We start from the raw sequence: 27178 nt of genomic DNA, 5'->3' as shown, positions 1-27178 counted from the left end.
AGGGATGCGAAGAGCAATAGCGGCGAGATTTGCTGCCAACCCCTCTCCCAGCTCCCCCCCTGTGCAGCCCCTACTCCCCATTCCCGGGGTGATGGGAGGCCCCCCCCCACGCGGGTTACCTGGGCCGGGGGTGTTTGCAGTGCAGGTTCACTTGGAAGCTCCTGCTGTCGCCGTCGCTGCCGGGCTGGTGGGGGCCAGAGCCCTGGGCGCGCGGGAACCACTCGGCTGGCGGGCTGGCACCGTTCTCCAGTGCGACGGGCTGGCAGGCGACCGAGCTCCCATCTGCTCGAGCAAGAACAGAGACCCCTGCGCATCAGCCTGGCAGCCCCTTCCCCTGGGAGCATCCTCTGCTCCGGCTGGCGAGGGTGCCCCCCGTTCCTGCCACCCCTTCCATGCCCAGGGGACACCTGGGCACCACGCTGTCCCCTCTGGGAACTCCCCACCGTGGGATGCTTGGACACTTTGGGGCAAGACACCCCTTTTTTTCCACTGCTGTGGCCATGCACCCCTGCAGGGGGCTGCGCATTGGAGGCTGCGGGCGCGTGTGCATGTACATCGATGGTTGGACTTGATGATCCAGTGGGTCTTTTCCAACCAGGTGATTCTATGTTTCTATGATTCCATGATCTGCGTGGTGCCGCGTGTGCGTGTCCACACAGATCATAGAATCACCAGGTTGGAAAAGACCCCCAGGATCATCGAGTCCAACCATTCCCATCAATCACTAACCCATGTCCCTCAGCACCTCGTCCACCCATCCCTTAAACCCCTCCAGGGAAGGTGGCTCAACCCCCTCCCTGGGCAGCCTCTGCCACTGCCCAATGACCCTTTCTGCAAAATATTTTTTCCTGATGTTCAGCCTGAACCTCCCCTGGTGGAGCTTGTGTCCACACAGATGTGCATATCCACACAGATGTGCATATCCACACAGATGTGCGTGTCACACACGCGTGTGCACACAGCTCTGCCTGCTCCCTCGCAGGAGGCCAGCAGGTTTTGAGGGGCCCAGGAAGCCCCAGCAGCTGCCCTCCCAGCGCACGGGCGCACAACCAAGCCCCCCAACTCATCCCAGCCCCCCTCCGCCTGCGCCTTCGCTTCTTTTCTCCCCCCCCCACCCCAAAAAGCCACGTGTGAATCCCTGCCTGCTGGCTCCCTCCCCCAGCACACACCCGCAGACACACACAGGCAGGCGCTCGGCGTGATCCAGGCTCTTCCCGGTGTCTGGATTAGCGTGACAACTTATCAACAAGGCAGGGAAAGAGAATTCAAACCTGTCAGTCCATCCGCATCCCCCCCCCACCTCCCTCCCTCCTCGTCTCCCCCGCCAGCCCTTGGGTGCAGAGCTGGCACGGAGAGGAACGCGGGCACCTCTCCGGGTAGAGTTACACCAAGGGCAACGTGGAGCAGGAAAAATATGGGCTGGGAAGACTGGTCTGGTCTCTGCTGGAGCTCCTAACGTGCCCGAGAGCTGTTGGAGGGGAGGCAGGCAGGAAGGAAGCAAACGGGAGGGTTTCCAGAACCCTGCCGCACACGGCTCGACAGGGAGAACTGGGAGGACAAGGCGGTGGGACAGGGACCCACATCTTCACACTGGTGGCCTCTTGCGTGACCATGGAGCTGGGGATGCGTTGGATACCGCTGGGGTCTCCAAGGGGTGCGTGGCACCCACTGGAGTGCAGCCATGGGCACATCCCCGCTGCGTGTCCAGCCAGCTCGTACCCCACGCTGGCCCGTGCCAGGCTCCTGCTCTCAGAACTGCTCCACGTGGCCGGTGACAAGGTGGGGGAAGCGCCCCGAGACGTGTTAGTGTTCCTACCCCAGCCCAGGTCCAACTGCTGCCATCCGGCCACCTCCACAGCGGGGATCACCTGCACCCAACCATCCAGCACCCACCACGCCATGGGCATGGGCAGCACCCAGCACCCAGCGCACACCCGACCAGGAGGACAGGCAGCACCCATCATCCTCATCCCATGGGGATGGGCATCACCCATGAGCTCCACGCCATGGGGATGGGCATCACCCACCATCCCCACACCATGAGGTTGGGGAGTAACCCCCATCTCCACACCACCAGGATGGATATCACCCACCATGGCCACATCATGGGGATGGGCATCATCCACCATCTCCACATCACAGGGATGGGCATCACCCATGATCTCCATGCCATGGGGATGGGCATCACCCACCATCCCCACACCATGGGGATGGGCATCATCAACCATCTCCACATCACGGGGATGGGCATCACCCACGATCTCCACGCCATGGGGATGGGCATCACCCACCATCCCCACACTGTGGTAATGGGCATAATCCACCACCTCCACATCATGGGGATGGATATCACCCACCACCCCCACACCATGAGGATGGACATCATCCCCCATCCCCACCCCATGGGGATGGACATCATCCCCCATCCCCACCCCACGGGGATGGTCATCACCCACTATCTCCACACCTTGGGGATGGGCATCATCCCCCATCCCCACCCGATGGGGACAGCCACCCCCACTGTCCCCACACCATGGGGATAGGCATCACCTCCACGATCTCCACACCACGGGGATGGGTACCACCCACCACCCCCACACCATGGCGATGGGCAGCCACCTCCATCTCCACACCACGGGGATGGACATCACCCCCCATCCCCACACGACGCCGACATCCACCCCCACCATCCCCACCTCCCCCCAGCCCCATGGGGCGCCGGCCAGGAGCCTGGCCCTGGGCGGTGCTGGGGAGGGGGCTGCGGGGGGAAGCGCTGGGATGCTCTCGCACGGCTGCGCTCACTTTCACCTCCCTGCTCAGCCCCAGGCAGCTGCCACATGTTTCCCATTAGGCTCTCCGGACTTCGCCATTCCTGGCTCGTTCGCCAGGGGTAGGGCCTTTTTCCTTCTTTTTTTTTTTTAATTTTTTTTATTTTTTTCCCCTGTTTTTTTTTTTATTATTTTTTTTCCCTCCTCGCCGGTTACAAAACACCAGCCGAGACCACACAAGCGAGGAAGGACGGAAGGAAGGCGAAGGAGAGTGAGAGAAGGAGGGAGATGGGCGCCGCAGGCGGGGGAGACGCAGCGATGATGCTGGGGGGCTGAGAAGAAGGGAGGGGGGGGGAAAATTGCAGTCACCTCCGCTTCCCACCTCCTGACCCCACAGCCCTGCAAAGATAACAGCCCCCGAAGACTGCTGACTCGCCTCGCAGAAATCCAATATCCTCGCTGGTGAACTAATCGACTACCTGGGCTCGCCACCTCCCCTGCCCGGGCTTAATCCTGCTGCTGCAAAGCTTTAATTAGTTTAACGGTTTCAGGCTTTGACAGAGGTTGCAGGCTTTGACAGAGGTTGGCGGCGAGCGCCGTGGCCCCTCCACCTCCACGCAGGCTCCCGCTTGGGTGGCAGCGAGGGTGGCACCGGGAGGGTGTTTGTCCCCCATTCCATGGGACCCCGGAGGATGCTGGCGCTTGGACCCCCAGGATGGGTGGAAAAAGGGGGCACGAAGGGGCTTGCTTGGCATCGGGGTGGCCCCGCGAGACGCCGACGTGGGTCCCAGGCCACCCAGGCATCAGGGTGGGGCCGGAGATGCCACCGCCAGCCGCCACCCAGATGGGGACACGCCGGCCGCTGCCTCCCACCCCGCCTGCGCGCCAAGGCCAGCTGCCCGCGGGGACAGCGCGGGGGACACGGTGTCCCGGAGGGGGTCGGGGTGGCCCTAGATGTAACCCCATGGGGGTGCGGAGGGGTGTGTGACACCCGCGTTGTCCTCACACGCTGTCCCTGTGTGTGCACACGCGTCTGGGGCGCTGCCAGTGGTGCCTCCCCCTTGCACACACACACGAGGTGGCACCACGGGGTGTCCCACTCTCACCTCAGCACAAGCCTGGGGCTGCTGTTGGGGTGCTTCTTGCACACTCACACACAGCTGGGGCAGGGCTGAGGCTCCACTCTCTTGCACACACACATCTGAGGAGCTTCAGAGGTGCCTCCCCCTTGCACACGCACACGAGGTGGCATCACAGTGTGTCCCACTCCCACCTCTGCACAAGCCTGGGGCTGCTGCGAGGGTGCCTCTTGCACACTCACACACAGCTGGAGCAGGGCTGAGGCTCCACTCTCTTGCACACACACATCTGAGGAGCTTCAGAGGTGCCTCCCCCTTGCACACGCACACGAGGTGGCATCACGGCGTGTCCCACTCCCACCTCTGCACAAGCCTGGGGCTGCTGTGGGGGTGCCTCTTGCACACTCACTCACAGCTGGAGCAGGGCTGAGGCATCCCTTCCTTGCACACGCACTCTGAGGTGCTTCAGAGCTGTCTCCTCCTTGCACACGCACACGAGGTGGCATCACGGGGTATCCCTCTTCCATCTCTGCACAAGCTGCTGAGGGGGGGCCTCTTCCTTGCACGCTCACGCATGGCTGGGGCTGCCTCCCTCCCTTGCACACGCACACCTAGGGGCACAGTGACGGTGCAGCTCCCTTGCACGTGCACACACACACCTGGGGCAGTGGGAAGATGCCTCCCTTGCACCCCCCAAGCTGTCCTCTCCGTAGCCTGCCCCTGCACCCCCCTTGCTCGCTGACACGCACCCAGCCCCCCCCACCCCTGAGTCCCCCTGGAGCCCATCCTGCCTTGCTGACACCAATGGAAAATCCCCTCCAGTGACAGCTTCCTGGCAGGCGCTTTCCCAGGGTTTCCGTGTTCCCCAGCCAGAACCACCCCCTGCACCCCCTCTGGCCACCTCCTCTGTACTGGGGGGTTGGGAAGGCAGGAGAACCCCCCCATCTTCACCCTCACCACTGATTCAGCATCACAGCCTCCACCCCAAAGCACACGGGTCCTCCTTATCCTCCCTGCCCCTCATCACCCTGCCTGCACCCACATCTCTGGAATGGGGACACCCATCAGCATCAGGAGGACTTTGAGATACCACCTAGAACCCCCCATCTTCATCCTCACCATCAATTCAGCATCACAGCCCCCACCCCAAAGCACATGGGTCCTCCTCATCCTCCCTGCCCCTCCTCACCCTGCTTGCATCCCACATCTCTGGAATGGGGACACCCATCAGCAGCAGGAGGCCTTTGAGATACCACCTAGAACCCCCCATCTTCATCCTCACCACCGATTCACCATCACAGCCCTCACCTCAAAGCACATGGGTCCTTCTCCCTCCTCATCCTCCCTGCCCCTCACCATTTTGCCTGCACCCCACACACCAGGCATCCTGCCCAGCTCTGGATCTGGGACACCCATCAGCACAAGGAGGGCTTTGAGATCCCCCCTAGAACCCCCCATCCTCATCCTCACCACCAATTCAGCATCACATTCAGCCCCCAGCCCACCCACCCACCTTGGGGTCCCACCGCCCCAGGACGCTGCTGCACAGCGGTTGGGAGCAGGGTGTGAGCTGGGGTGGGCACAGATGGGTGCCAGGGCGCAGAGCGCTGGCGGGCAGGGCTGCAGGGTGCTCGCAGGCATCCCCGACCCCTCCTTGGCTTGTCACCTCGCTCCCACCGCAGTTCAAACCCATCCGTCACCACATCCCCCCCCACCTCCATGCCCTCGCTGGTAATTAGGAGACGGAGCAGATGGCTCCTGGGCTTCATCTTAGGTAACGGGTCCAGGCGAGCTGCTCGACTGCTGGTTCCCTTTGCAGGGCCGTCGGGTGCCAGAGCAGAAGTTTCTTTGGGGTCTCCAAAGGGTGCTGGTGGGAGAACACGTCCCCCTGACGTGGTGTCAGGATGGGGTGCAGCTGCTGGGAGATGGTGCTGGGAAATGTGTGGGGCAAAGGCACCAGGAGACGTGGCCCTATGGGGATGTGGGGCTGGGAGCCCCCCTCCCATAGCACCCTGAGGTGCCAGGTTTGCAGGACAGGCTCAGGACACCCACTCTGGCACTGGGGAGGGGGCTCTGGGACCACCGGGCTCTAAGCAGGGGGCACCTGCAGGTCTTGGCATCCCCCAAACCACCCAGTGCTGCAGCAAGGCAAACCCATCACCAACCCGGTGGAGCCGCTGGGACCCTTGGTGGGTTCAGCGCTCAGCCCTGTAACGCGTTACGGTGCCCTCGAGGCGGGCAGGAACGGGGATGCCTGGATGGGCTCCCGTTACTCCTGCTGCAAGAGCTGCCTTCCCTGCAACAACCATCTCCTGCGCAACCACATCCCCCCAGCAATGACCATCTGCCCCAGAACGGCCATCTGCCCCACGAGGACCATCTGCCCCACAAGGATATGCTCCCCGTAAGAGCCATCCCTCCTGCAATGATCATCTCCCTGCATTGACCATCACAAGAAACCATCCCCCTTGCAAGGACCATCTCCCCTGCAAGAAACCATCTCCCCTGCAAGAAACCATCTCCCCTGCAAGAACCATCTCCCTTGCAAGGACCATCTCCCCTGCAAGAAACCATCTCTCCCACAAGAAACCATCTCCCCTGCAAGGACCATCTCCCCTGCAAGAACCATCTCCCTTGCAAGGACCATGTTCCCTGCAAGAAACCATCTCTCCCACAAGAAACCATCTGCCCTGCAAGAAATCATCTGCCCTGCAAGAAACCATCTCCCCTGCAAGGACCATCTCCCCTGCAAGGACCATCTCCCCCACAAGGGCCATCCATCCTGCAACGATCATCTCCTTCAGGAGAAACCACCTCCCCTGCAAGAGCCACCTCCCTTCAATGACCAGACGACCATTTTCCCTTGCGATCCTCTCCCCTGCAACCACCTCCCCTGCAAGAAACCACTTCTCCATGCCCAGCCGCTCTTCTGCTCCACCACGGCCTCAGTGGGCGCAGCCATGGATGGGGCGACCACGCTCCTCTCCATCCCCAGGTGCCCCCAAGCCCCAGCATCACCCAGAGTGGACGCATCCCCCTCTTCCACCCCAACCCCTTTGGCCCCAGAGGGGTCTGACCCCCCTGGGAGGACGGAGGGGGGCAGGCGGTGGTGCTGGGGCCGAGGGGAGGCGAAACCGCTCGACAGATGGACTGCAGCGACGGTGGCACCTCGGCCGGCTGGAGCCCAGAGCTGCAGTTCAGAGCTAGCAGGGAAACGGGCTAAATTTAGCTGCTTCCCTTGGTGCCAGCTTTGTTCCCCCGCCCCGACGAGCCGGCGCGGGAGGCGAGCAGCCAGCCTGGCCCCCTCCCCTGCCCTCTCCCTGCTTGGGGGGGGCACACGCACCCCAGCACCCATCCCTCAGGGTGCCACGCCGGGGGCTTCTCGGGGGGCTGGTATTTTTGCACGATGGTTGTTGGGGTGATACCATGGGGTGCTTTGCTCCCATATTTTTGTATGATGCTTGTTGGGGTGATGCCACGGGGTGCTTTGACCCTATATTTTTGCACAACAGCTGTTGGGGTGATGCCATGGGGTGCTTTGCACCCATATTTTTGCACAACAGCTGTTGGGGCGATGCCACAGGGTGCTTTGCACCCATATTTTTGCACAATGGATGTTGGGGCGATGCCACGCGGTGCTTTGCACTCAAATTTTTGCACGACGGCTGTTGGAGTGATGCCACGGGGTGCTTCGCCCCAGTGTGGTAAACGTTCCTCAGGCACCCGCAGAGTTTCAGCAGGCTCGAGGCTGCGCAGACGGCCAAGGATCTACTCTCCGGGCTCCCTATTATACCCACAGCATGAGTCACAGCCCCAGCGTGTCCCTGCCCAGTGCCAGCCACGCCAGGTCACATAAAACCCATGGCCACCCTGGCACAGAGGGGTTTCCATCCCTTGCCCACACCTGGGGCACCCAGGGTGGCTCGACAGCCCCCCAACACCCCACTGGGGAACCCCACGGGGACACAGAGGGGACCCTGAGCTCCCCGCTGTCCCCAGCCGTGGCGCGCTGCGGGTTAACACCAAGCGGGATCCGGGATCCTGCGAGGCCAGTAACATTTGGAAGGCGCCAGATGGACGCGTGCCCATGCCGAAGGCTCGCTCGGCACAGCCACGCTCCCCCGCCGCCGGGGCTGGGGGGCTGCCCAGGCCGGCAAAGGGGTGCTCATTGGGATGCGGGGATGCTCCCCGTGTGCCCACGCGGGTCCTGGGCCACCCAGCAGCCACCCAGCACCCACTCGGCACCCCAAAATCTGGCCGCCACCAATGCCACCCACTTCCACCCCACGGCTGGGGATGGTGCAGGGGGATCCAGGTGCAGCGGCCGAGCCTGTGGCACCAGCGCTGCGCCCGGCGGTGCCGACACCGCGCCAGGTGGGGACCGGGGGGTCCGGGCAGGGGGGGAGCAGCCGGTTGCCTTCCCTTGGCCAATTTTAGAAACTGGCTAGACAAGAAAAGCAGAATGGGCTGGGCAGGATTTACAGCCGGGCTGGTGGCAGGGTGGGTTTTTTCTTCTTTTTTTTTTTCTTTTTTTTTTCCTTTTTTCTTTTTTTCCCCTTCGTTTTTATTTTTTTCATTTTTTCTTTTTTTTTTTTTTTTTGTGGGAGGCACACAGGAGTTGAGCGGAAACTCCTGGCTGCAGATCCTGTTTCCTGGGAGATGCAGTGTGGTGCAGGGCCGGCTGGGGCCGAGCTGGGCTGTGGGAGCCACTGGGGACGATGCCAGCGTGCCGGGGCACAGGGGGAGCGGTGGAGCCCCACTTCTATGGGGCTGCCCCCCTTCCTTGCCCCCCAGAACCTGCACAGAGGTTGGCACGGAGGGGATGCACCTGCAATGATGGGTACGGAGAGGCGTGTGCGTGCACGGGGCTGAGCGTGCACAAGGTGGTTGTGCAGAGGTATAAACATGGGAGAGGATTGTGCACATGCACGTGCACCCATGGAGAAGACTTTACACCTCAGGTGCACCCATGGAGAAGACTTTACACCTCAGGTGCACCCATGAGGAGGATCGTGCACACGTGGGTGCACCCAGGGAGAAGATTGTGCACACGAGTGCACCCCGGAGAGGGATCTTGCACACGCAAGTGCATCCACGGGGAGGATCGTGCACACGTGGGTGCACCTATAAGGGAGAGGATTGTGCACACGCAGCTGCACTATGTGGCTTCACCTACAGGGAGGACTTTGCACGTGCAGGTGCATCCATAGGGATGATTGTGCGCACAGGGGTGCATCCATGGAGAAGGCTTTGCACACGCAGGTGCATCTCTGGGGAGGATCATGCACACGCGGGTGCACTATGTGGGTGCACCCATGGAGAGGCTTGTACACACGTGGGTGCACCCATAGGGACAATTGTGCACACGGGGGTGGATCCATGGAGAAGACTTTTTGTGCACACGTAGGTGGATCCATGGAGAAGACTTTGTACACGTGGGTGCACCCATGGGGAGGATCGTGCGCACATGGGTGCATCCAAAGGGATGATTGTGCACAGGTTGGTGCACCTACGGCGAGGATGATAGAATCACAGAATCACCAGGTTGGAAAAGACCCACCGGGTCATCGAGTCCAACCATTCCCATCAAAGTCCAACCATTCCCACCAAAGTCCAACCGTTCCTATCAAAGTCCAACCATTCCTATCAAAGTCCAACCATTCCTCCTGTCAGGAGGATATCAACAGCTCCTGTCAAGGGGCATGGTGGGTTTTGCCCTCATCCCCTAAACACAACGGAAAGCAGACGAGGTGCTTGGTGGGTGCTGCGCCGGTGGGGAAACTGAGGCACGAGAAGGGTTGCACCGTGCATGGGAAGAAAGCAGGGATGGAAACCCCTATGTCACACCAGGATGCTCACGTTGGATCGTGGTGGTGACAGGGTCTAGGGACAACCTCGTGCTCATGGGGTGCAGAGGATGGAGCATCTTCCTGGCCCCCGGCAGGGATGCAGAGGGTGAGGAGGATCCAAACTCCCAAATCCTTCTGCTTTGAGAGGTTGTGGTGGCACCCAAAAACTCAGCACGTTTACATGGCACAAAGGTGTTAGTGGAGGGCAAGCAACCGGGTCCAGCCGCGATACGTGGCGGGGACACGGGGACACCAGGAGCAGGACGGGCTGTGCCTGGAGCGCGGATGGAAACAGGGAGCTGCAGCCAACTCTCCCAGAGGACCCAGGCGTCCTGCACCACCCCAGCCCCCAGCTCCGCTCCCACCCAGCTGCCCTCCAGCTCCGGTTACGCAGTGGCTGGGCCACGACACGTCCTGGAGGGGATCAGGGCACCCAGAGCCACAACCACCAGCATCCCTGCTCCAGCCACCCAGGAGCCTCAGGGCTCACACACCTCTACATGCGCCTTTTTTTTTTTCTTCCCCCTCCTCGCCAGGGAGCTTTCCATTAAAATTGGAAGAACGCAACTTGTCGGCAGAGCCCCGGCGCGGATCGTACACAGCCTGTCACTCACACATCACTTTGTAGATGCCCATAAATTGCTTCATTACCTCTTCTAATTGAGGAGAACGCAGCTGCTGTGGGGCGGTGACAGAGCGCCTTCCCTTTGAAGGATGCCTCGCTCTCCAAAGACGGGTCCGGCAGAGCCGCAGAGCCCCACCAACATCCCAATAATAATAACAATAATAATAATAATAGTAATAATAACGATAATGACAGTATCCAAGCAAAATCCCTTGGCAAAGGGCAGCGGGGCTCACATGTGCCAGAACCCCCTTGGAGAAGGGGGATGAGGTGCTTGGTGGGTGCTGCGCCAGTGGGGAAACTGAGGCATGAGGGAGCTTACACCTCGCATGGGGAGAAGGCAGGGATACAAACCCCTGCTTCGCTCTGGGACACTTGCGAGGACCCTGGCGGTGAGAGGGTTTAGGGGACAACCCCGTGCTCTCGGGGCGCAGAGGACGAAGCATCTCCCTGTCCCGCGGTGGGGATGTGGGTGGCGAGGGGGCTCCCCAAACTCCCTGGAGAACTTCCCACCCTGCTCTGGGGCTGCATCCTCCCAGCTTCACCCGCACGAAGCCAGGGGTGCCTGGCACCCTTCGGCGTCCCTGTCCCCTGCGCCCCATCCCCGTGGGGGCCCCCCGGCTTTGTCTGGCAGGCGGCGAGCGGCTGCGGCTGGGCTCGGTCCCCTTGCAGGATACTGCAGAAGGATTTACTGTATTGCAGCTTGTGCTGGCTGCAGCCCAGCGCACAATAGATTAGCTGTAGCCCAGGGCAGCACGTTGCGGGGGAAGGAAGGTGGGATTCGTTGGGATGCAGATTGCAGGGGCATTTGCTGCAGTATACTGCAGGAGCCCACCGCTCGCTCCGCGCCCCGCAGCATCCCGCGCCAACCCAGCTTCCAGGGGTTTAGTGCATCCCCTCCCCATCATCCCTCTCTGATTTCATGGCACGGATGTTTTGCCATGGCAGCGGGTGCCCACGTGAGCTGGGGGATGCCCCGTTCACCCCCTGTCCCCATCCCAAGGGGTCCGGAGGGGCTGCGGTCCCCAAAGGCACCTGGGTGATGCTGGGGATGCTGGAGCCCCCCCTCGCTGGGTGCAACAGCACAAAGCTGGTGCAGGGAGGAAGCTGGGGACTGCAAGCAGCACTAATTGATCGCGATTAATTCAGCTCCTGCCTCCCCGGGTGGCAGGCAGAGATGCTGAGACACAAACCCAGCCCACAGAGCTCCCCAAACAAGCTCCGCTCCCCCCCCTGCACCCATCCCTTCCCCCAGCGCAGGGGCGCGGGGGGCTCGAGGAGGTGGTGGTGGCTCCTGTTGTCACCCAAGAGGTTCTGGGTGCCCATGGGCATGTGCTCCGGGGGTTGGTGGCTCCTGTTGTCACCCCAGAGGTTCTGGGTGCCCATGGGCGTGTGGTTTGGGGACGGGTGCTCCGGGGGTTGGTGGCTCCTGTTGTCACCCACGGGCATGTGGTTTGGGGATGGTTGCTTGGGATGGACCCACCTCCTCGGGGAGCTTTGGGCTGCTGGGGAAGGGTTCCCACCAGCCCCTCGCCCCTCTCCCCACCCCTCTGGGATGCAGAGATGGTGGCAGATGATGCTCAGGTGACGGCAACCTGGGGAACGAAGATGCCAGGGGTCACCGATGGCTTCACGGTGACACCGTGGCACCTTTGGCAGCATCACCGCGTGACGGACGCCAAGCAGGGCACCCAGGAGCGCTGCTGCCACCACCTCCACCCTGGCTGGTGCAGGCAGGCTCCCCGCGGGCACCGTGGGCAGGGGGGGACGGCAGCGCCCGTCTGGATCTCGAGGGGAGTTGGGAGCCTGCGGATTCCAGCTCAGTAATCCTACGTGGGATGCAGTCTCCACAGCAACAGCGGGTCAGAGGGCAGCGAGGGGAGGCCGGCTGCGCTGCTCGGGATTGCAATTGTGCTGCTGCTGCCGAAAAAGGCGTCGGGGCGAGGTGCAGGGCTGGATGGCGCGGCCGGGGCAGCGGAGGCAGGCGGTGGCGCGGGGGGCCACGCGGGGCGCGGGGGCGGCCAGGCTGGTGCTGCTGGGGAGGCGGCAAAGCAGGCAAAGCAGCTCAGTGTGGCGTTGTCAGCAAAGATGTCACTAATTGTCTGCAGGAGCAGCAAACTCTCGTTAACCCTTGGGCAGCCGGCGGCGGGCGTGCTGCCAAGGCAGGGGACACCCAAGAACCTCCTGCCGAGCACCCCGGGGTCGGTGTCACCTCTGTCACCAACCCGCTTGAAAGTCACCTTGATGGTCACATGCCCACCTGCCCCCAGTGCAGCTACAGGGACCCCGGTGCATCCCAGCTGGGGACCACGGCCAGTGGGGTGACCCCAGGCAGCCCTTCTCCTTGCCCCACAGGGTCTGGCTTTGTCCTCGCTGCCTGTGGTTGTGACAGTGCTTGGCCAAGCAGGAGCATGGAGGCAAATGCTGGCAGTGCCAAGGCCACCTTCACCCTTAGTCACCTTCATTCTCAGTCATCTCCATCCTTGGTCACCTCCATCCAGAGTCACCTTCATCCACAGCCACCTCCGCCCCTGGCCACCTCAATCCAAAGCCACCTCCATCCACAGCCACCTCCACTCCCAGCCACCTCCATCCCTGGCCACCTCCATCCAGAGTCACCTCCATCTCTGGCCACCTCCAGCCCTGGTCACCTCCATCCACAGCCACCTCCTTCCACAACCACCTCCATCCACAGCTCCCTCCAGCCCTGGTCACCTCCATCCACAGCCACCTCCATCCCTGGTCACCTCCATCCAGAGCCCCCTCCATCCCTGGTCACCTCCATCCAGAGCCCCCTCCATCCCTGGTCACCTCCATCCGTGGCCACTGGCCCCACAGGCCTCCCCAGTGACCAGTGTGGGGTGTGGGCAGAGGCAGCAGAGGACACGGCACCCAGGCCACGGCCACCACCCAACCCATCCCGCACTCCACCTCTCCACGCATCCCCATGGGAAAAGGGCACGTGGCCCTGGGATGACGCACAGGGACAAGGCGCGAGCACCCCCCCTGCCCCAGGAGGCTTTGCTGGTGGAGATGTGAGCACCAGGGCAGAGGCAGAAATGGCTTTTCCACCTCCCCGACAGCTCCTCTACCTGGGAGCGCTGCCGGGAAGCGCTGACGTCGGCAGCAGCGGGTGGGGGTGGCGGAGGGGAGGCTGGGGCTAGGGCAGCCGGAGCAGGGTCAGCAGAAAGATTCCAGCTCCGCTCAACCCCTGCCAGCCGCCCCATGGACCTTTTGTTCCCATTCAGCATCTTTCCCAGCTCCCTTTTTCCCAGCTCCCATGGCTCCTCTCCAGTGAGGGGACCAGTACCACGGTTTTCAGTGCTCAGATGCCTCCTGGGTGAGGCTGGAGGTGTCCAGAGTGGCTCACGGCACTGGGGTCACACGCGGTGATGGGGACGTGGGTGACTGGGGGAGGTGGCGTGGGGGATCGGAACCCGAACATGAAAACCCAAACATCCTGACAGCACTGGGATGTGGCAGAGGGAGAGTGGAGGAAGGCAGCCCAGCTCCTCATCCCCACATCCCGGAGCATCACCCAGGTCCCCAGCCACTGCCCCAGTGCTCGCCCAGCCCGCTGAGCCCAGGGGAGGGGACGGATCCTGCCCTGCACTGGGGAACGGGTACAAAACCAGTGATCCCACTGCAGACAGCCACAGGGATTGGGAGGACGCAGGACACAGCCCAATCCTGGCACCCCAGCAGCTCAGGGGGGACACGGAACCATCACCGTGGCAAAGTCACCGCTGCTGCAGCAGCAACACCCTGCCCAGTACGGCTTCCTGGGCATACTGGGCATCCCACACCTGGCACCAGCCGAGTTTCAGCACAGCTTAGGGACCTCCAGTTACCTGGCACCCCACCACGTGCCCTCCAGCTGGGGTGCAAACCCTTCCCTGGGTGAAAACGGAGCCCTGGATGCAATTCCAGCCCTGGGTGCAAATGCAGCCCCAGATACAAACCCATCCCTGGATGCAAATTCATCCCTAGATGGAAACCCATCCCTGAGTGCAAATGCAGCCCTAGATACAAACCCATCCCATGGTGCAAATTCCACCCTGGATGCAATCCCACCCCATGGTGCAAATTCATCTCTCGATGTAGATGCAACCCTGGGACAAACACATCTTTGGATGCAAACCCACCCCTGGGTGCACACCCAGCCCCAGGCTGATGCCCCCCATCACATCACCTTTCAGCCAAGCCCTTGAACCCTCGTCCTTCCCCAGCAGCCCCAGCCCAGTGCCACCGCGTCCCCCCCACAAAGCACCACAGGTCCCCCCGCTGCCAGCCTCGCCCTCCGGCTCCAGCAGACAGGTCTCATCCCCCCCAGGCTCCCTTGCTCGGCGTCTGGCTGAGCTAAGCGTATTTAGCGCTTTTAATTGTTCTTAATAAATCAATCCCGCCAGCCCCTTAAATCATTTTTGTGGCTTCCCTCTCAGCCGTCCCCGCAGCCGTGCTGGTGCGGAGCCTGCTGTCTGCAGCGCTGCCGGCACGGGGCGGGGGGGCTGCGACGCACCCACCTCGCTGCTCCTCACCCAGGGGTGCAGCCCAGAGCGGGCCATGAGGTCCCAGCAAGCGAAGCCCCCCCCCCCAGAGCTGGGTGATGGGGTGCTCTGCCCGCCTGGTGGGTGCCCGTGCCTCAGTTTCCCTCCCTGCATGGGCTGGTTTAAGCACAGTGGTGCCAGGCTTTGCCAGCACACGTGGACGCACACCTCCTCCTCTAAGAATCCTGGTGCCGCTGTGGACCCAGGAGATACATGCTGTCCCCTGACCCATCCCCGAGGGCACAGGCTGAGGCTGACCCCACTCATGACACCCCAGGTGAGATCCACGCAGCCCCCAGTCCCTTCCTGGGGCTTGGTGATTCTCAGGGGCGACGGTGACACCCCACCAGCTGACCTTGCTCCTGTTATTGGGGATGCACCATGTACCCACACCACCACCTGCTCCCCACGGCATCCCCCAGTGCATGGAGCGCCACATCCCCATCCATCCCACCACCCAATCCTGCATCCTCCTTCATCTCGCCACCAATCCTACAGCCCTGTCCATCCCACCATTCATCCCACCACCCAACCCTGCATCCCTACCCATCCCACCATCCAATCCTGCATCCTCTTCCATCTCACCACTCAACCCTGCATCCCCATCCATCTCATCACCCAACCTTGTATCCCCCATTCATCTCCACCTAGCCCTGCAACCCACTCCATCCCACCACACAACCCTGCACCTCCAGCCATCCCACCACCCAACCCTGCATCTCCAGCCATCCCATCACCTAACTCTGCATCCCACTCCATCCCACCACCCAACCTTACATCCCCCTCCATCTCATTACCTAACTGGGAATCTCCATCCATCTCACTCTGCATCCCTACCCATCGCACCACCCACCATCCCTGCATCCTCAGCCATCTCATCAACCAACACTGTACCCCCATCCATCTCCACCTAACCTTGCAACCCACTCCATCCCACCACCCAACCCTGCATCTCCATGCATCCCATCACCTAACCCTGCATCCCACTCCATCCCACCACCCGACCCTGCCTCTCCATCCATCCCATCACCTAATCCTGCATCCCACTCCATCCCACCACCCAACCCTGCATTTCCATCCATCCCATCACCTAACCCTTCATCCCACTCCATCCCACCACCCAACCCTGCAACTCCATCCATCCCATCACCTAACCCTGCATCCTGCTGCATCCCATTGCCTAACCCTGCATCCCACTGCATCCCACCACCCAATCTTACATCCGCCTCCATCTCATCACCTAACTTGGCATCTCCATCCATCTCACCGCTCAATCCTGCATCCCCATCCATTGCACCACCCATCATCCCTGCATCCCCAGCCACCCCATCACCCATCCCCATCCACTCCATCACCCTTCCTTGTCCATCCCACCACCCCACCCTGCATCCCCATCTACCTCACCGCCCAACCCTGCATCCCATCCATCGCCCACCAACCACGCCAGCCTCGCTGCGGAAGGGATGAACGCCCAAAACCCCAAGACGAGTGCCGGGGTTGGGGAGGGGGCTATGTCACCGAGCAGCCTGTGCTGGCTTTGGGCGAAAAACAAACCCGGCAGGGCTTGGAGGGAGAGAGCTAACCTTGACACAGTTGCAGCAGTCACTAATAGCAGGCAATATGCCTGTTCTTGGGGGACTGTTGCAGTTGCTAAGATACTGGCAGCCGTGTGAATGGAAATGGGTCAGTAAACCTGTGGAGAGATAGTGTGACACTGTAACCGGCACAGCTGTTGCAGCCTACATCGAAATCCCACCCTTTCAATATTTATCACTCTCCGCCTTCGGTTCCTTCCTCCCAGCAATTTTCCACATTGGTTTTTCCTGAGGTTGCCGAATGCACCCCGAAGACTCGCGCGGTGCTGGAGGTGGGAGATGGGATGGGGTGGGAAAGGCGAGTTGGTGGTGGGTGGGGTGGGAAATTAAAGCCCCCCACTCGGCATTGGGTGGGTGTCGTGTCCACCCCCCCTCCACCAGCAGGATGGAGCCAGTTCTTGGAGAGATTTCACAGGAAACAGGCTATAATCCCCCTGGTAGGAAAACGGGTTAAAAGGTCAATTTACTTCTGTCCCTCGTTTAGGCACTGTGGTGAAATTACACACTCGCAGGAGCCGCCGTGCATGGCTGAGAGAGGAGGCGGTTGTGTCTGTCCCTGGCTGTCTGTCCGTCCATCCCTGCCTGCTGGGCTCCCCAGGCCTTCCCAAGGTGCCTCGGGAGCGCGCGGCTGGGACAGAATTCCTGCTGGAGTGCGAGAGGAATCCATGTGGCCTCGAGAGCAGCATCCATGCAGCATGAAGAACAACATCCATGCAGCCTCAAGAGCAACATCCATGCAGCCTCGAGAGCAATATCCATGCAGCATGAAGAGCAGCATCCATGCAGCTTTGAGAGCAACATCCATGCAGCATGAAGAGCAGCATCCATGCAGCTTTGAGAGCAACATCCATGCAGCATGAAGAGCAGCATCCATGCAGCCTTGAAAGCAACTTCCATGCAGCCTCAAGACTAACATCCATGCAGCTCGGAGAGCAGCATCCATGCAGCCTTGAGAGCAACATCCATGTAGCCTCGAAAGCAACATCCATGTAGCCCTGAGAGCAACATCCATGCAGCCTCGAAAGCAACATCCATGTAGCCCTGAAAGCAGCATCCATGCAGCCTCAAGAGTATCCATGCAGCATGCAGAGCAGCATCCATGGAGCCTCAAGAGCAGCATCCATGCAGCATGAAGAGCAACATCCATGCAGCCTCGACAGCAGCATCCATGCAGCCCTGAGAGCAGCAGCCACGCAGCCCAGCACCTCACCCATGTCCCATGAGGGTCCCACATGCTCACGCACGCTCTGTCCCAATCCATCTTCCTGCAGCACCACCAGCATGAATTCAGCTCCGCTGCCTGTCCCGGTGCTGGGGTAGGTGGCTAAGAGCACCCCGAAATACCCAGCACCCCCACCCTAAACACTCCAGCGTCTTTCCTAGTGCTCTAACACCCCCTCCTCCAATGCTCCAGGATCCCCTCCCAAATGCTCCGGCACCCACTGAATACTCGGGCATCCCCCTAAATGCTCCAGCATCCTCATCTAATGCTCCAGCATGTCCCCATATGCTCTATCATTGCCCCCAAATGCTCCAACATCCCCCAAACATTCCAGAATCCCCCCAAATACTCCAGCATCTCCAAGTACTCCAGCATCCCACAAATACTCCAGCATCCCCTAAACCCTCCAGCATCCCTCAAACACTCCAGAACCCCACAAATACTCCAGCATCCCCTAAATACTCCAGAACCCCTCAAACACTCCAGATCCCCTCAAACACTCCAGCATCCTCCAAATATTCCAGAACCCCTCAAACACTCCAGATCCCCTCAAACACTCCAGCATCCCCCAAATATTCCAGAATCCTCCCAAACACTCCAGCATCCCCCAAATACTCCAGCATCCCCCCAAACACTCCAGCATCCCCCAAGAACTCCAGAATCCTCCCAAACACTCCAGAATCATCCCAAACCCTCCAGCATCCCCCAAATACTCCACAATCCCCCCAAATACTCAAGCACCCCCCAAATACAAAGCCCTGGTGCTTCAAGCCTGTCCCCAAAGTGCTGCCCCACACACAGATGTGACTGAGAAGCCCCGGCCACCCTCAGCTCCCCGCTGCATTTGGGGTTGTCACAGCCTAACTGGTGATACTGGGAAGCACTGGGAGCCAGGCCAGAGCCACATGGGAGGACACCACGAGTTGTCCCTTGTCCCCGGCTGCTGTCCAGGTGCAGAGCAGGAGGAGGGATGCCAGCAGGCGGTGTCCATCCCAGAGAGCTGGCTCTGGCCTGGACCCCATGGAAGGGGGAGGAGGAGGGCGAGAACATCTGGTCGCAGGGAAGAGGGACAGTCCGGGGGAATGTGCGGAGCTGTTGGAAGAGGCCCTTGCCGCTGAAGCTGGGGTGGAGTGAGCCCCAGCATCCCTCCTGCACCGCAGCTGTGCTGGGGCTCAGTAAGGAACAGGGGCACCAACCCAGGTTGGGGCTTGCTACGTCCTTTGGCTGCAACAAGGGGAAACTGAGGCACGGCGGAGCCAGATGATGCAATCTGGGGGGTTGTGTGAGCCACCAGCACCGGGGTCACCTCCTCATCTCCCAAGTGGCTGGAGGAGCATCGGTTAGCGCCTGCGCCACCATTTCTAGCCTGGGGCTTCGCACCCCGGGGGCGCGTGGGGAGGGAAAAGGGAGGCTGCGGTGAGCGAGAGCGGCGAGCGCGAGAGGCAAAGCCAGCTCTCCTCCTCCCCAAAGGCGCTCCCTGCCACCCCCCCGCAGGTGGCTGGAGCAGAACGGTTGATATGGAGACAGGGAAGCACAGACTGTCTGGGTAAGGTGACATTCGACAGATGCCAGGTTCAGACTCGCTCCAGCCAGTATCGTCCCCCAAGCCCTGCAGCCGGTGGCCTCCCCACCATCCATCCCCCAAGCACAGGGTGGGGAGGGGGGTCCAGGGTGGGCAGGGGGAGATCAGGGCACCTTGGGAGCTGATGGGAGGGTTTTACACGGTGGAATTGTTGACGTATGGTTGGGCTTGAGGATCTCAAAGGTCTTTTCCAATGTAGGGATTCTATGAATCCCACCCTCTCCCCATCCCAAGGGCAGGTTGACGTACGGTTGGGCTTGATGATCTCAAAGGTCTTTTCCAACATAGGGATTCTATGAATCCCACCCCTCTCCCCATCCCTTCAGCCAAAGAGGGGGTGGAGGAGTGTGCCTGGAGCCTGTGGTGCAAGCCAAGGTGCCCAAGGGGCATTTATGCCAAGCACCCACCCAAAAATGATGAGAACAAACCAGATGGGGCAGATCTGGAGAGGAGCACCTGAGGGAAGGGACCTCCCCATTGAAAAAGGGCCAATTAGCAGCTGATACCTAACGAGAAACACCCCAACCTTGGGGCAAGCACGTTCTTGGTGTCTCCTGCCCATGCAGGGTGACACTGGGCATGGCAGCCCCTTGTCCCCAGGTTCATTAGCCAGGAAAAAGGAGTCCTGGAATGCCTGAACCCCCCTAGCTCGCAGCCCCATCTCTCTGAGCCCCAGTGGAGATCCAAGGGCTGCTGCCTGCTTGGTGAGAGCACCAGGATGGATTCCCCGCACGCAATGGGTTTGGAGACCCCCAGCTCCAAGGGACGGGATGCTGGAATGACAGAGAGGGGCTGAGCACCCATGTCCCCACCCACCTTGCACCCAGACCAAGAGCTGATGGTCTGCACCAAAAGACACGAGTGATTTGCAGAGGGGGAGAAGGAGGAAAATCCACAGCAGGGTGGAGACTGGGTTGGGGGAACCTCTGGGGACCCCCAAACACTGCATCCACCCCACTCTGCTAGATCCCCATCCAGTGTCACCACCTCCCCAGTGTTGGGGACATCCCCAGCCTTGGGGACAAGCGTGGCAGGAGCTGGGATGGCTCAGGGGGGCTGGAAGCCCACACAAAGCGCCTCCAGCCCCACTCCCCACGCCTCTCGCCCCGGGCTGCTGCTCTCTGACCCCCTGTGCTGGGGAGGCTGGAGCCTGCTAATGAGCTCAGCCCTTTCCCAGCATCTCCATCCCCGGCGGGGCCCTGGCAGGTGTGGGTCACCGCTCTCGCTCGCCCCACGATGCCAGGGATGCCGTGGCCTGGAATCGGTGGAAACAGGAGGCATTTGGGGAAGGGGCTGTAAAGAATTCAGCATCCAGCACTCGTTCAGGGGCTGCTGCTCCTTTTCATCCCCCTCAAACACCCCTGACTCTGTTCACGGTGACGCTTGGCAGAGCCCCACGCAGGGCGCAGCATCCCCAGCGCCCCAAGATGTGAGAGACGCAGCCCCTTTCCCTCCTGCTCTCTTTTGCTGCATCTTTCTCCCTCCTCCTCCTCTTCTCTGCCCTAAAGCAAGACGGATTTCACTGCTCTACTGAGCTCCCAACTCCACTTCCAGATTTTCAGTGCGACCTTCTGGCTACCTGGATCAGGCACTGCAAGATGCCCCCTCTGATCCCCCCTCCCCTCCGGCCCCCCAGCATCCCCGGGGGAGCTGGGGCTGGCTGCAGCCAGGAGCTGGATGCAGGGGGGAGCCGGGGGTGGCCGAGGAGGAGGGAGAGGTCGAGCTGCACCTGGATGCAACGTTGGCCTCAGGGGCTCGCAGCCTGCCTGGGGATTTGGGGCTTGTTGTTGTGTTTAACCCAGCCTGGCCCAGGGAGAACGCAGGGGCTTGGCCAAGAGGCACCTGGCAAACTCATCGCATGTGTGGGAGGCGCTGAGGCGGCTCCTTGGGGCGCAGTGGGGTCCCCGCTCTCCCGTGACTCCGTCCCGCAGGGATGTGCCTGTTCTCCATCCCGGATTTGGCCCCAAGCGAGACGTGTGGGACGCAGCCCTGTCCCCACGCCCCGTCGTCACCCATCCCTGCGTCCGGCACCGCGCCAGAAACCAGCAGGGAAAGGAGGGAGGGAAGATGTCAAACCCCTAAAATACCCCAAACCCCAACTCAGGAGGGAGGGCAAGGAGCCTGTGGGCACAGACGGCGCCACGGGGCACCTCCTCCAAAAGCAGCAGCACGAAAAAGAAAGGCGAAGCGATGGAAAAAGCCCCAAAGCGCCAGGTTCCCCCCAACCCCATTGCCCTCCCTGCGGGTTATTTCAAGCCCTCCGCATCCCCCCTCCACTCCTCATTCCCTCGCCGGCACCCTGCTCTCCTCTGCTCGCTCTTGCATTCTGGTATTTGGTGTGTTCCTCAGCTGCAGGAAATTCCTGATGCTCTCCATCATGCAGCCTGCGCTCGCATCCCCCGCCCTGCCGCGGCTCCTCTCCAAAAGGCCAGCCATGTGCTGGACGGCCAACACCGCCGCCGGCATCGCTCCCCTCCCCGCCAGGGATCTGCTTCTCCCTCTTGGCCTCCTCTTTCTCCTTCAACCTCTTTATTTGAAACTCCAACCCTGCAAAACAAACCCCCCTTTCTCCTTCCCCCAAAAGGGCTGAAGCCGCGCAAGCCTCGGCCATTCCCCTGCCTGCCTTTCCCCTCTTCGTCTTCCTCTCTCCGCGAGACCGTTGCTGATCTTATTTTAATTCGTCTCAGACGGTGTTGGAGTGTTATTTTAAGAGAGAGGATATGCACAGACATTGTGTTTTCTGCTTTTTCCTGGCCCCAAGCCAGGCTCTCTGGGCTGTCAGCTACCCACTGTGTTGCAGTCACGTGTGGGAAGAGGCAGCCAGAGCCAGCCTCACAACTCCTGGTAGCAACATGGAAATCAAGTGTGCACTTTCTTCCCTCTGTATGTGTCTGTATTATTAATAGCGTCTCTCTCTGTGAGTTATCCATAATGTATCTTAATACCTGTCCGTCTGTAAATGATGTATTACGGCGGCGATGCCCACGGCTCCGCGGGACGGGGAGGGGAAGGCAGCACCACGGTGGGGTCGGCACCCCCGAGGACAGGAGAGAGGGATGGGGATGGGATCCCATAGCCCTGATGCTGGGAGCCTGAGGAAAGCGGCTTGCGGGGAGCAGGGCGATGCTGCTGGAAGGATGCGCCAGTTGGCACTGGGACATCGCCGAGCGGTCCCATCATCAGCCAGGATGGGTTGGGGACACTGATGTCCCACCCCACGGATTCTGATGCCAATTCCACAAGCACAACATGTCACCACACACCTAAGGGTGAGGCTTGCACACACGTGTGAGGCAAGCACACACACACGGAGGTCAGTGGGCAGCGGGGATGGTGCTGAGTGGTCTCCATCACCAGCTAGGATGGGTTTGGGACACTCATGTCCCATCCCATGGACTCTGATGCCAATTCCACAAGCACAACATATCACCAGACACACAAGGGCTCGGCTTGCACAGGCATGGAGGTCAGCGGGTAGCAGGGATGGCACTGAGTGGTCCCCATCACTGTCCAGAATGGGTTGGGGACACTGATGTCCCACTCCATGGACACTGACACCAATTCCACAAGCAAAACATGTCACCGCACACCTAAGGGTGAGGCTTGCACACGCGTGTGCGAGGCGCGCATGCAAACACGGAGGTCAGTGGGCAGCACGGATGGCGCAAGCTGGAGGGACATGATACAGCACAGCACAAACGTGTCCCTTGAGGCTCCACTTTGGCTGGGGGGGCTGAGCTGCCCGGAGCAGCCCTGGGGGGCTGAGCAGGTTCTCCCCTAACAGCCACGTGCCTGGGTTTGCGTGCAGCACCCAGCACCCAAGTCCCCATGGATGGGTGCTGCCCCTTTCCAGGCTGCTGGGGTCATAAAATCACAGGATGGGTTGGGAGGGAACTTGAAGCCCATCCAGTTCCAACCCCTTGCCATGAGCAGGGACATCGCCTCCTGTTGCCTTCAAATCCCAGGGATGGGGAGGTCAGAGCAGGAACGGGACCGGAAAACACCACAAGACTGGGGCCCTCCCAGTGCAAACCAGTACCACTGACCATCCAGAGCACACGTGCCTGCTACACACTGCGCCTACGCCCCGCTTTACACCTAAACACCGCATGCGTCCACGCACGAGCGCAGAGACGTCAACATCACCCCCCCAGCCCTTGCGCACCATCCAGATGTGCGCAGATGTTGTCTGAACTTGCCCGTGCACGGTGCTGCCTGCAATATCCCCTTGCACAACACGGCCGTGCACCCCACGCCACATCCCCTCGCGCCGCGCACGGATGCTGCAGCCCCTGGGGTGCACCCCGAGACGGTGGGAGCACCGTGGGTGCCCCTCAGCCAGCACCCGGCCAGCATCGCAGGGAACGGGAATCCAGGAAGGCAAAACGGGAGCTCGAGGCTTCGCATTTCTGGATTCTGGTTCCCATTTCTGCTCCCGGCTGTTTCCATGGAAACTGGCGTCGGACCTGGGAAAATAAGGTTAGGGTTTGCAGAGGAGGCCCTCCGCCAGCGCCCACCCACCTCTGGTCCCACTGCCCCTACGGGGGCACCCGCGCTCCCCAGCCCAGCAGCGATGCTGGGTTTGGGGCTGAGCAGCACTGGTACCTTCCAGCATCCTCTGTCCTCATGCCTGGTGACCCTTGGGAACCCAGCACACGCTGGGTGACATGGAAACGGGGACCACAACGCCACTCCCTGGCGCCTCGGTGAGGGGCACCGCTCGCCCTGGGTGCAGCTGGAGGTGGCACCCACTGGACCCACGGCTCTTCCCCACCATCCCACTCTCCTCGGTGCCCCGAACACGGCACAGCTCAACCTCAACGGGAACTTTCCAACAACTCCCATGTGTTCACAATGCCCCATCAGCCCCGCTGGGATGGGGGAATGCTGGGATGGGGGAATGCTGGGATGGTATCTAAAAGCCCCATTGCCACATCCTTGGGTTTCATGACTCAACATATGCTGGTACCATCACCCACCCTTTCCCCAGCTCAGGATCCCCAGCTGCTCCAAGGAAGGCGGGGAGTCAAAGTGGGGAGAGAACCAGACAGTCTCCAAAAGAGAGACCAGGATGGTCTCCAAAAGCCTTGTTGCCACGTCCTCGGGTTTTACAAAGACTCCACATCTACTGGTAGCATCACCCTCCCCTTCCCCAGCTCAGGATCCCCAGTTGCTCCAAGGAAGGTGGGGAGTCAAAGTGGGGAGAGAACCAGATGGGGGACATCAGGATGGTCTCCAAGCCCCTTGCTGCCACATCCTTGAGTTTTACAAGGTCTCCACATCTGCTGACAGCATCACCCTCCCCTTCCCCAGCTCAGGATCCCCAGTTGCTCCAAGGAAGGTGGGGAGTCGGAATGGGGAGAGAACCAGGACACGGCACCTCAGGGGAGCCGTGAAGACTAATGAATGGAGGCTTTTAAAAAGCACTTTGAGTGAGAAGTGCTATAGTAGGAACTAATTATTCCTCCCGCCTGCGCGCACACTCGTATGCACACGCGTGCGCGCACACGCGTCCCGCTCTCTGCGGGAGTCACGGCTGCGGAAACGCAGCCAACCCTGGCACCCAGCACCATGGCAGCCACTGCCTCGCCCATCGGCACCGCCTCACCCGGGGAAGATTGCCTCCAAGGCCCTGGTTCTCCTCCTGCCCCCTACATTTCTGTCCCCTCCATGGTGCCTGTGCACCTCTCCTTTCCTGCAAAGCCAGGGGAGCTCAGGCTGGGGCGCGGGAGCAGCTCATCCCCCTCCTTGTGCTGGTGGTTTTGGGAGGGTTTCCTCTTTTATTCCAATGCCACCATTTTACGGCGCTGGAAGCCTGGGCGGCCGCTCCCCAGGGCTGCTCGGGGACGGGCGGCACCTGGCACGGCGGGTGATGAATCCGAAGCCGGCACAGCCCCCACTAGCCCCTCGCAGGTGCAACCCCGAGCCCCAGGCCAGCGGGACCCTTTGCCGGTGCCACGAGGGGCCGGCTTGGAGCGCAGCCCACCTCCAGCAGCAGGAGGGTATCTCTTCATGCACCACCCCAAATCCTTGGCCCCACTGAACCCACGGGGTCCCCACAGAACCCAGAGCTTCGGGGCGGTGATGCCATCGCTCCCCATCCCTCTCTGGTCCTCAAGCGGGACCTGGCGTGCGCCTGTCCAGCCATCCCAGTTCTGCCCACTGCACCATTTTGCATTCTGGTGCTGGCCGGCCCCGCTGCCCTCCCACTCCCACCCCCACCCCGGGCTGCGTTTCAGCTGTTCTTGAAATCTGTCCAGGCTGGATTCATCACAAGAGCCCTCAAGCGGCTGCAAACAAACAGAAAAAAAAAAAAAGAGAGAGCGGGAGCGAGCAGAACGATCGATCGGCGCTGGGGGGGCCCCGAGTCCCTTTGGCAACGCCGAACCAGCCCCAAATTCATCGCTTCAAAGAGAAAAGGGGCTGAGGATTAGGGAGGGATGAAGAACACAACCACCAGCACCCCTGCACGGTGCTGGTGCAGCCGCGGTGCCGCGGTGATGGGCGTCAGCGTCGCGGTGGCTCTCCCTTCCCAGTGGAGCTGGGCTCCTACCGCTCTGAAACTTCCCTCTTGTGGTTACTGCAGTTAAAAAAGCAAACAGGAGGCTCGGGCACATTAAGAAAGAAATAGGAAATCCCGTGGGGCAGATCGGATTGGAGGGCGGAGAGGGGGGGAGTCCAAGAGATGAGGTTCACCCAACGCTGGTGGCACCAGGGTCAGGATGGGTGCGGGGTCAGGGTCTCCATCCCTGGGGCTGGGAACGAGCTCTTATCCCAGCAGAAGGGAAGGTGAGGGGTCACCTTGCAGTGGGGACACGTGAAAGGTGGCCGTGGCCCCATGTCCCAGCTCGAGGACGGCCGGTAATGGCAGGGAAAGCGAATGCCGACACCGTTCCAGTGGGAATGGCCACCACCAGCGCCTGTGGGGTCGGGTTGCTGCGCCTGGGTTTTTAAGAGGGGCTGGATAATTTTTACCAGCACTAACGATCCCATCTGTGCCTGACACGCTCCAGCTCCGAGCCCAGCGCTCCTGCAGGGCTCCCCCACCTCCCTACCCACCGATTCGCCTCCTCCTGCCTCGACCGCTGCCGGCGCGGGGCACCGATACGGCCCCTGCACGGTGCTGGCGGCTGAGCTGGGCGACAGGGAGGCTGCGAAGGTGCCTTCGAACAGCGTCCCGTGCCAAGCCCAGCTCCTGGGGATTCACACCAAGATTTACTGCTCATTACCCGCATCGAGGTCGCACTTGCGGGCCTGGGCAGGAGCAGCGCATGGTGGGGCTGGGGGGAGACGCAAGGGGCAGCTGGGTCCCTTTCCAGGTCCACCACGCTGCTGGCATCTCCTGGTTCCACCGCTGCACCCACCCGTGATGCTCCTGGGGACAGTGGGTGACACTGGAAGCCGTGGGGCGGCTGCAAGGCACGCGGCACCCAGCAGGGATGGGGTGGCAGCTGGATTTCTCTGGGTTGCACACACGAGAAGCAGCCAATGAGGATTTGGAGGAGTTCTTTGGTGGTGGCCCCTTGCAGGGCGCTGCAACCCGCTCTGATGGGACTGATCCTGCCTCCCTTCCACTGCCCTGCGCTGCGGCTCTGCCAGCACCGGGTGCGCGGTGCCACAAGCCACGTTCCCAGCTCAGGATGAGGAGCCTGGGATGCGCCAGCCCCAAACAAAGCCCTGCTGGAGAACGCTGCTTTTGGAGGAGGGCGATTGCAGCATCCTACAACCCATCCTCGCCGCAGGAACCCCTAGCTCGCCCCGGGGAGGAGCAGAGGGGTTGGGGGACGGTGGCTGTGCCGCAGGGTGCCTCTCCCTGCAATGTCAACCTGCTGCTCCGCATCCGCCAAGGCTGCCCTTGGAAAAGCTGCCGGCTGCGCTGGCTCGTTTGCCAAGCCCAGGACAAGCTCTTTA

The 27178-nt window shown here is 61.2% G+C and overlaps 1 protein-coding gene across 6 annotated transcripts in view; it reads right to left on the bottom strand.

Annotated features, from left to right (window-relative positions):
- The window catches only part of AHDC1 (AT-hook DNA binding motif containing 1), a 58550-nt gene that overhangs the window by 10105 nt on the left and 21267 nt on the right, over nucleotides 1–27178 (bottom strand). For 5 of the 6 annotated variants that reach the window (XM_069875537.1, XM_069875534.1, XM_069875532.1 and 2 more), the window contains one exon: nucleotides 120–282. Coding sequence is in view for 1 of the 6 variants with exons in the window: in XM_069875534.1 (XP_069731635.1) it covers nucleotides 120–282 (163 nt within the window). In the remaining 5 variants the exon portion in view is untranslated. Of the gene's footprint in view, nucleotides 1–119; nucleotides 283–16451; nucleotides 16672–27178 lie in introns of those variants that run through there. The other variant, XM_069875535.1, reaches the window with a different exon arrangement.

The sequence above is a fragment of the Phaenicophaeus curvirostris genome, chromosome 23, assembly GCF_032191515.1.
Source record: "Phaenicophaeus curvirostris isolate KB17595 chromosome 23, BPBGC_Pcur_1.0, whole genome shotgun sequence".
In the NCBI taxonomy this organism is placed as follows: Eukaryota; Metazoa; Chordata; class Aves; order Cuculiformes; family Cuculidae; genus Phaenicophaeus; species Phaenicophaeus curvirostris.
This window is presented reverse-complemented; position numbering and strand designations above follow the sequence as displayed.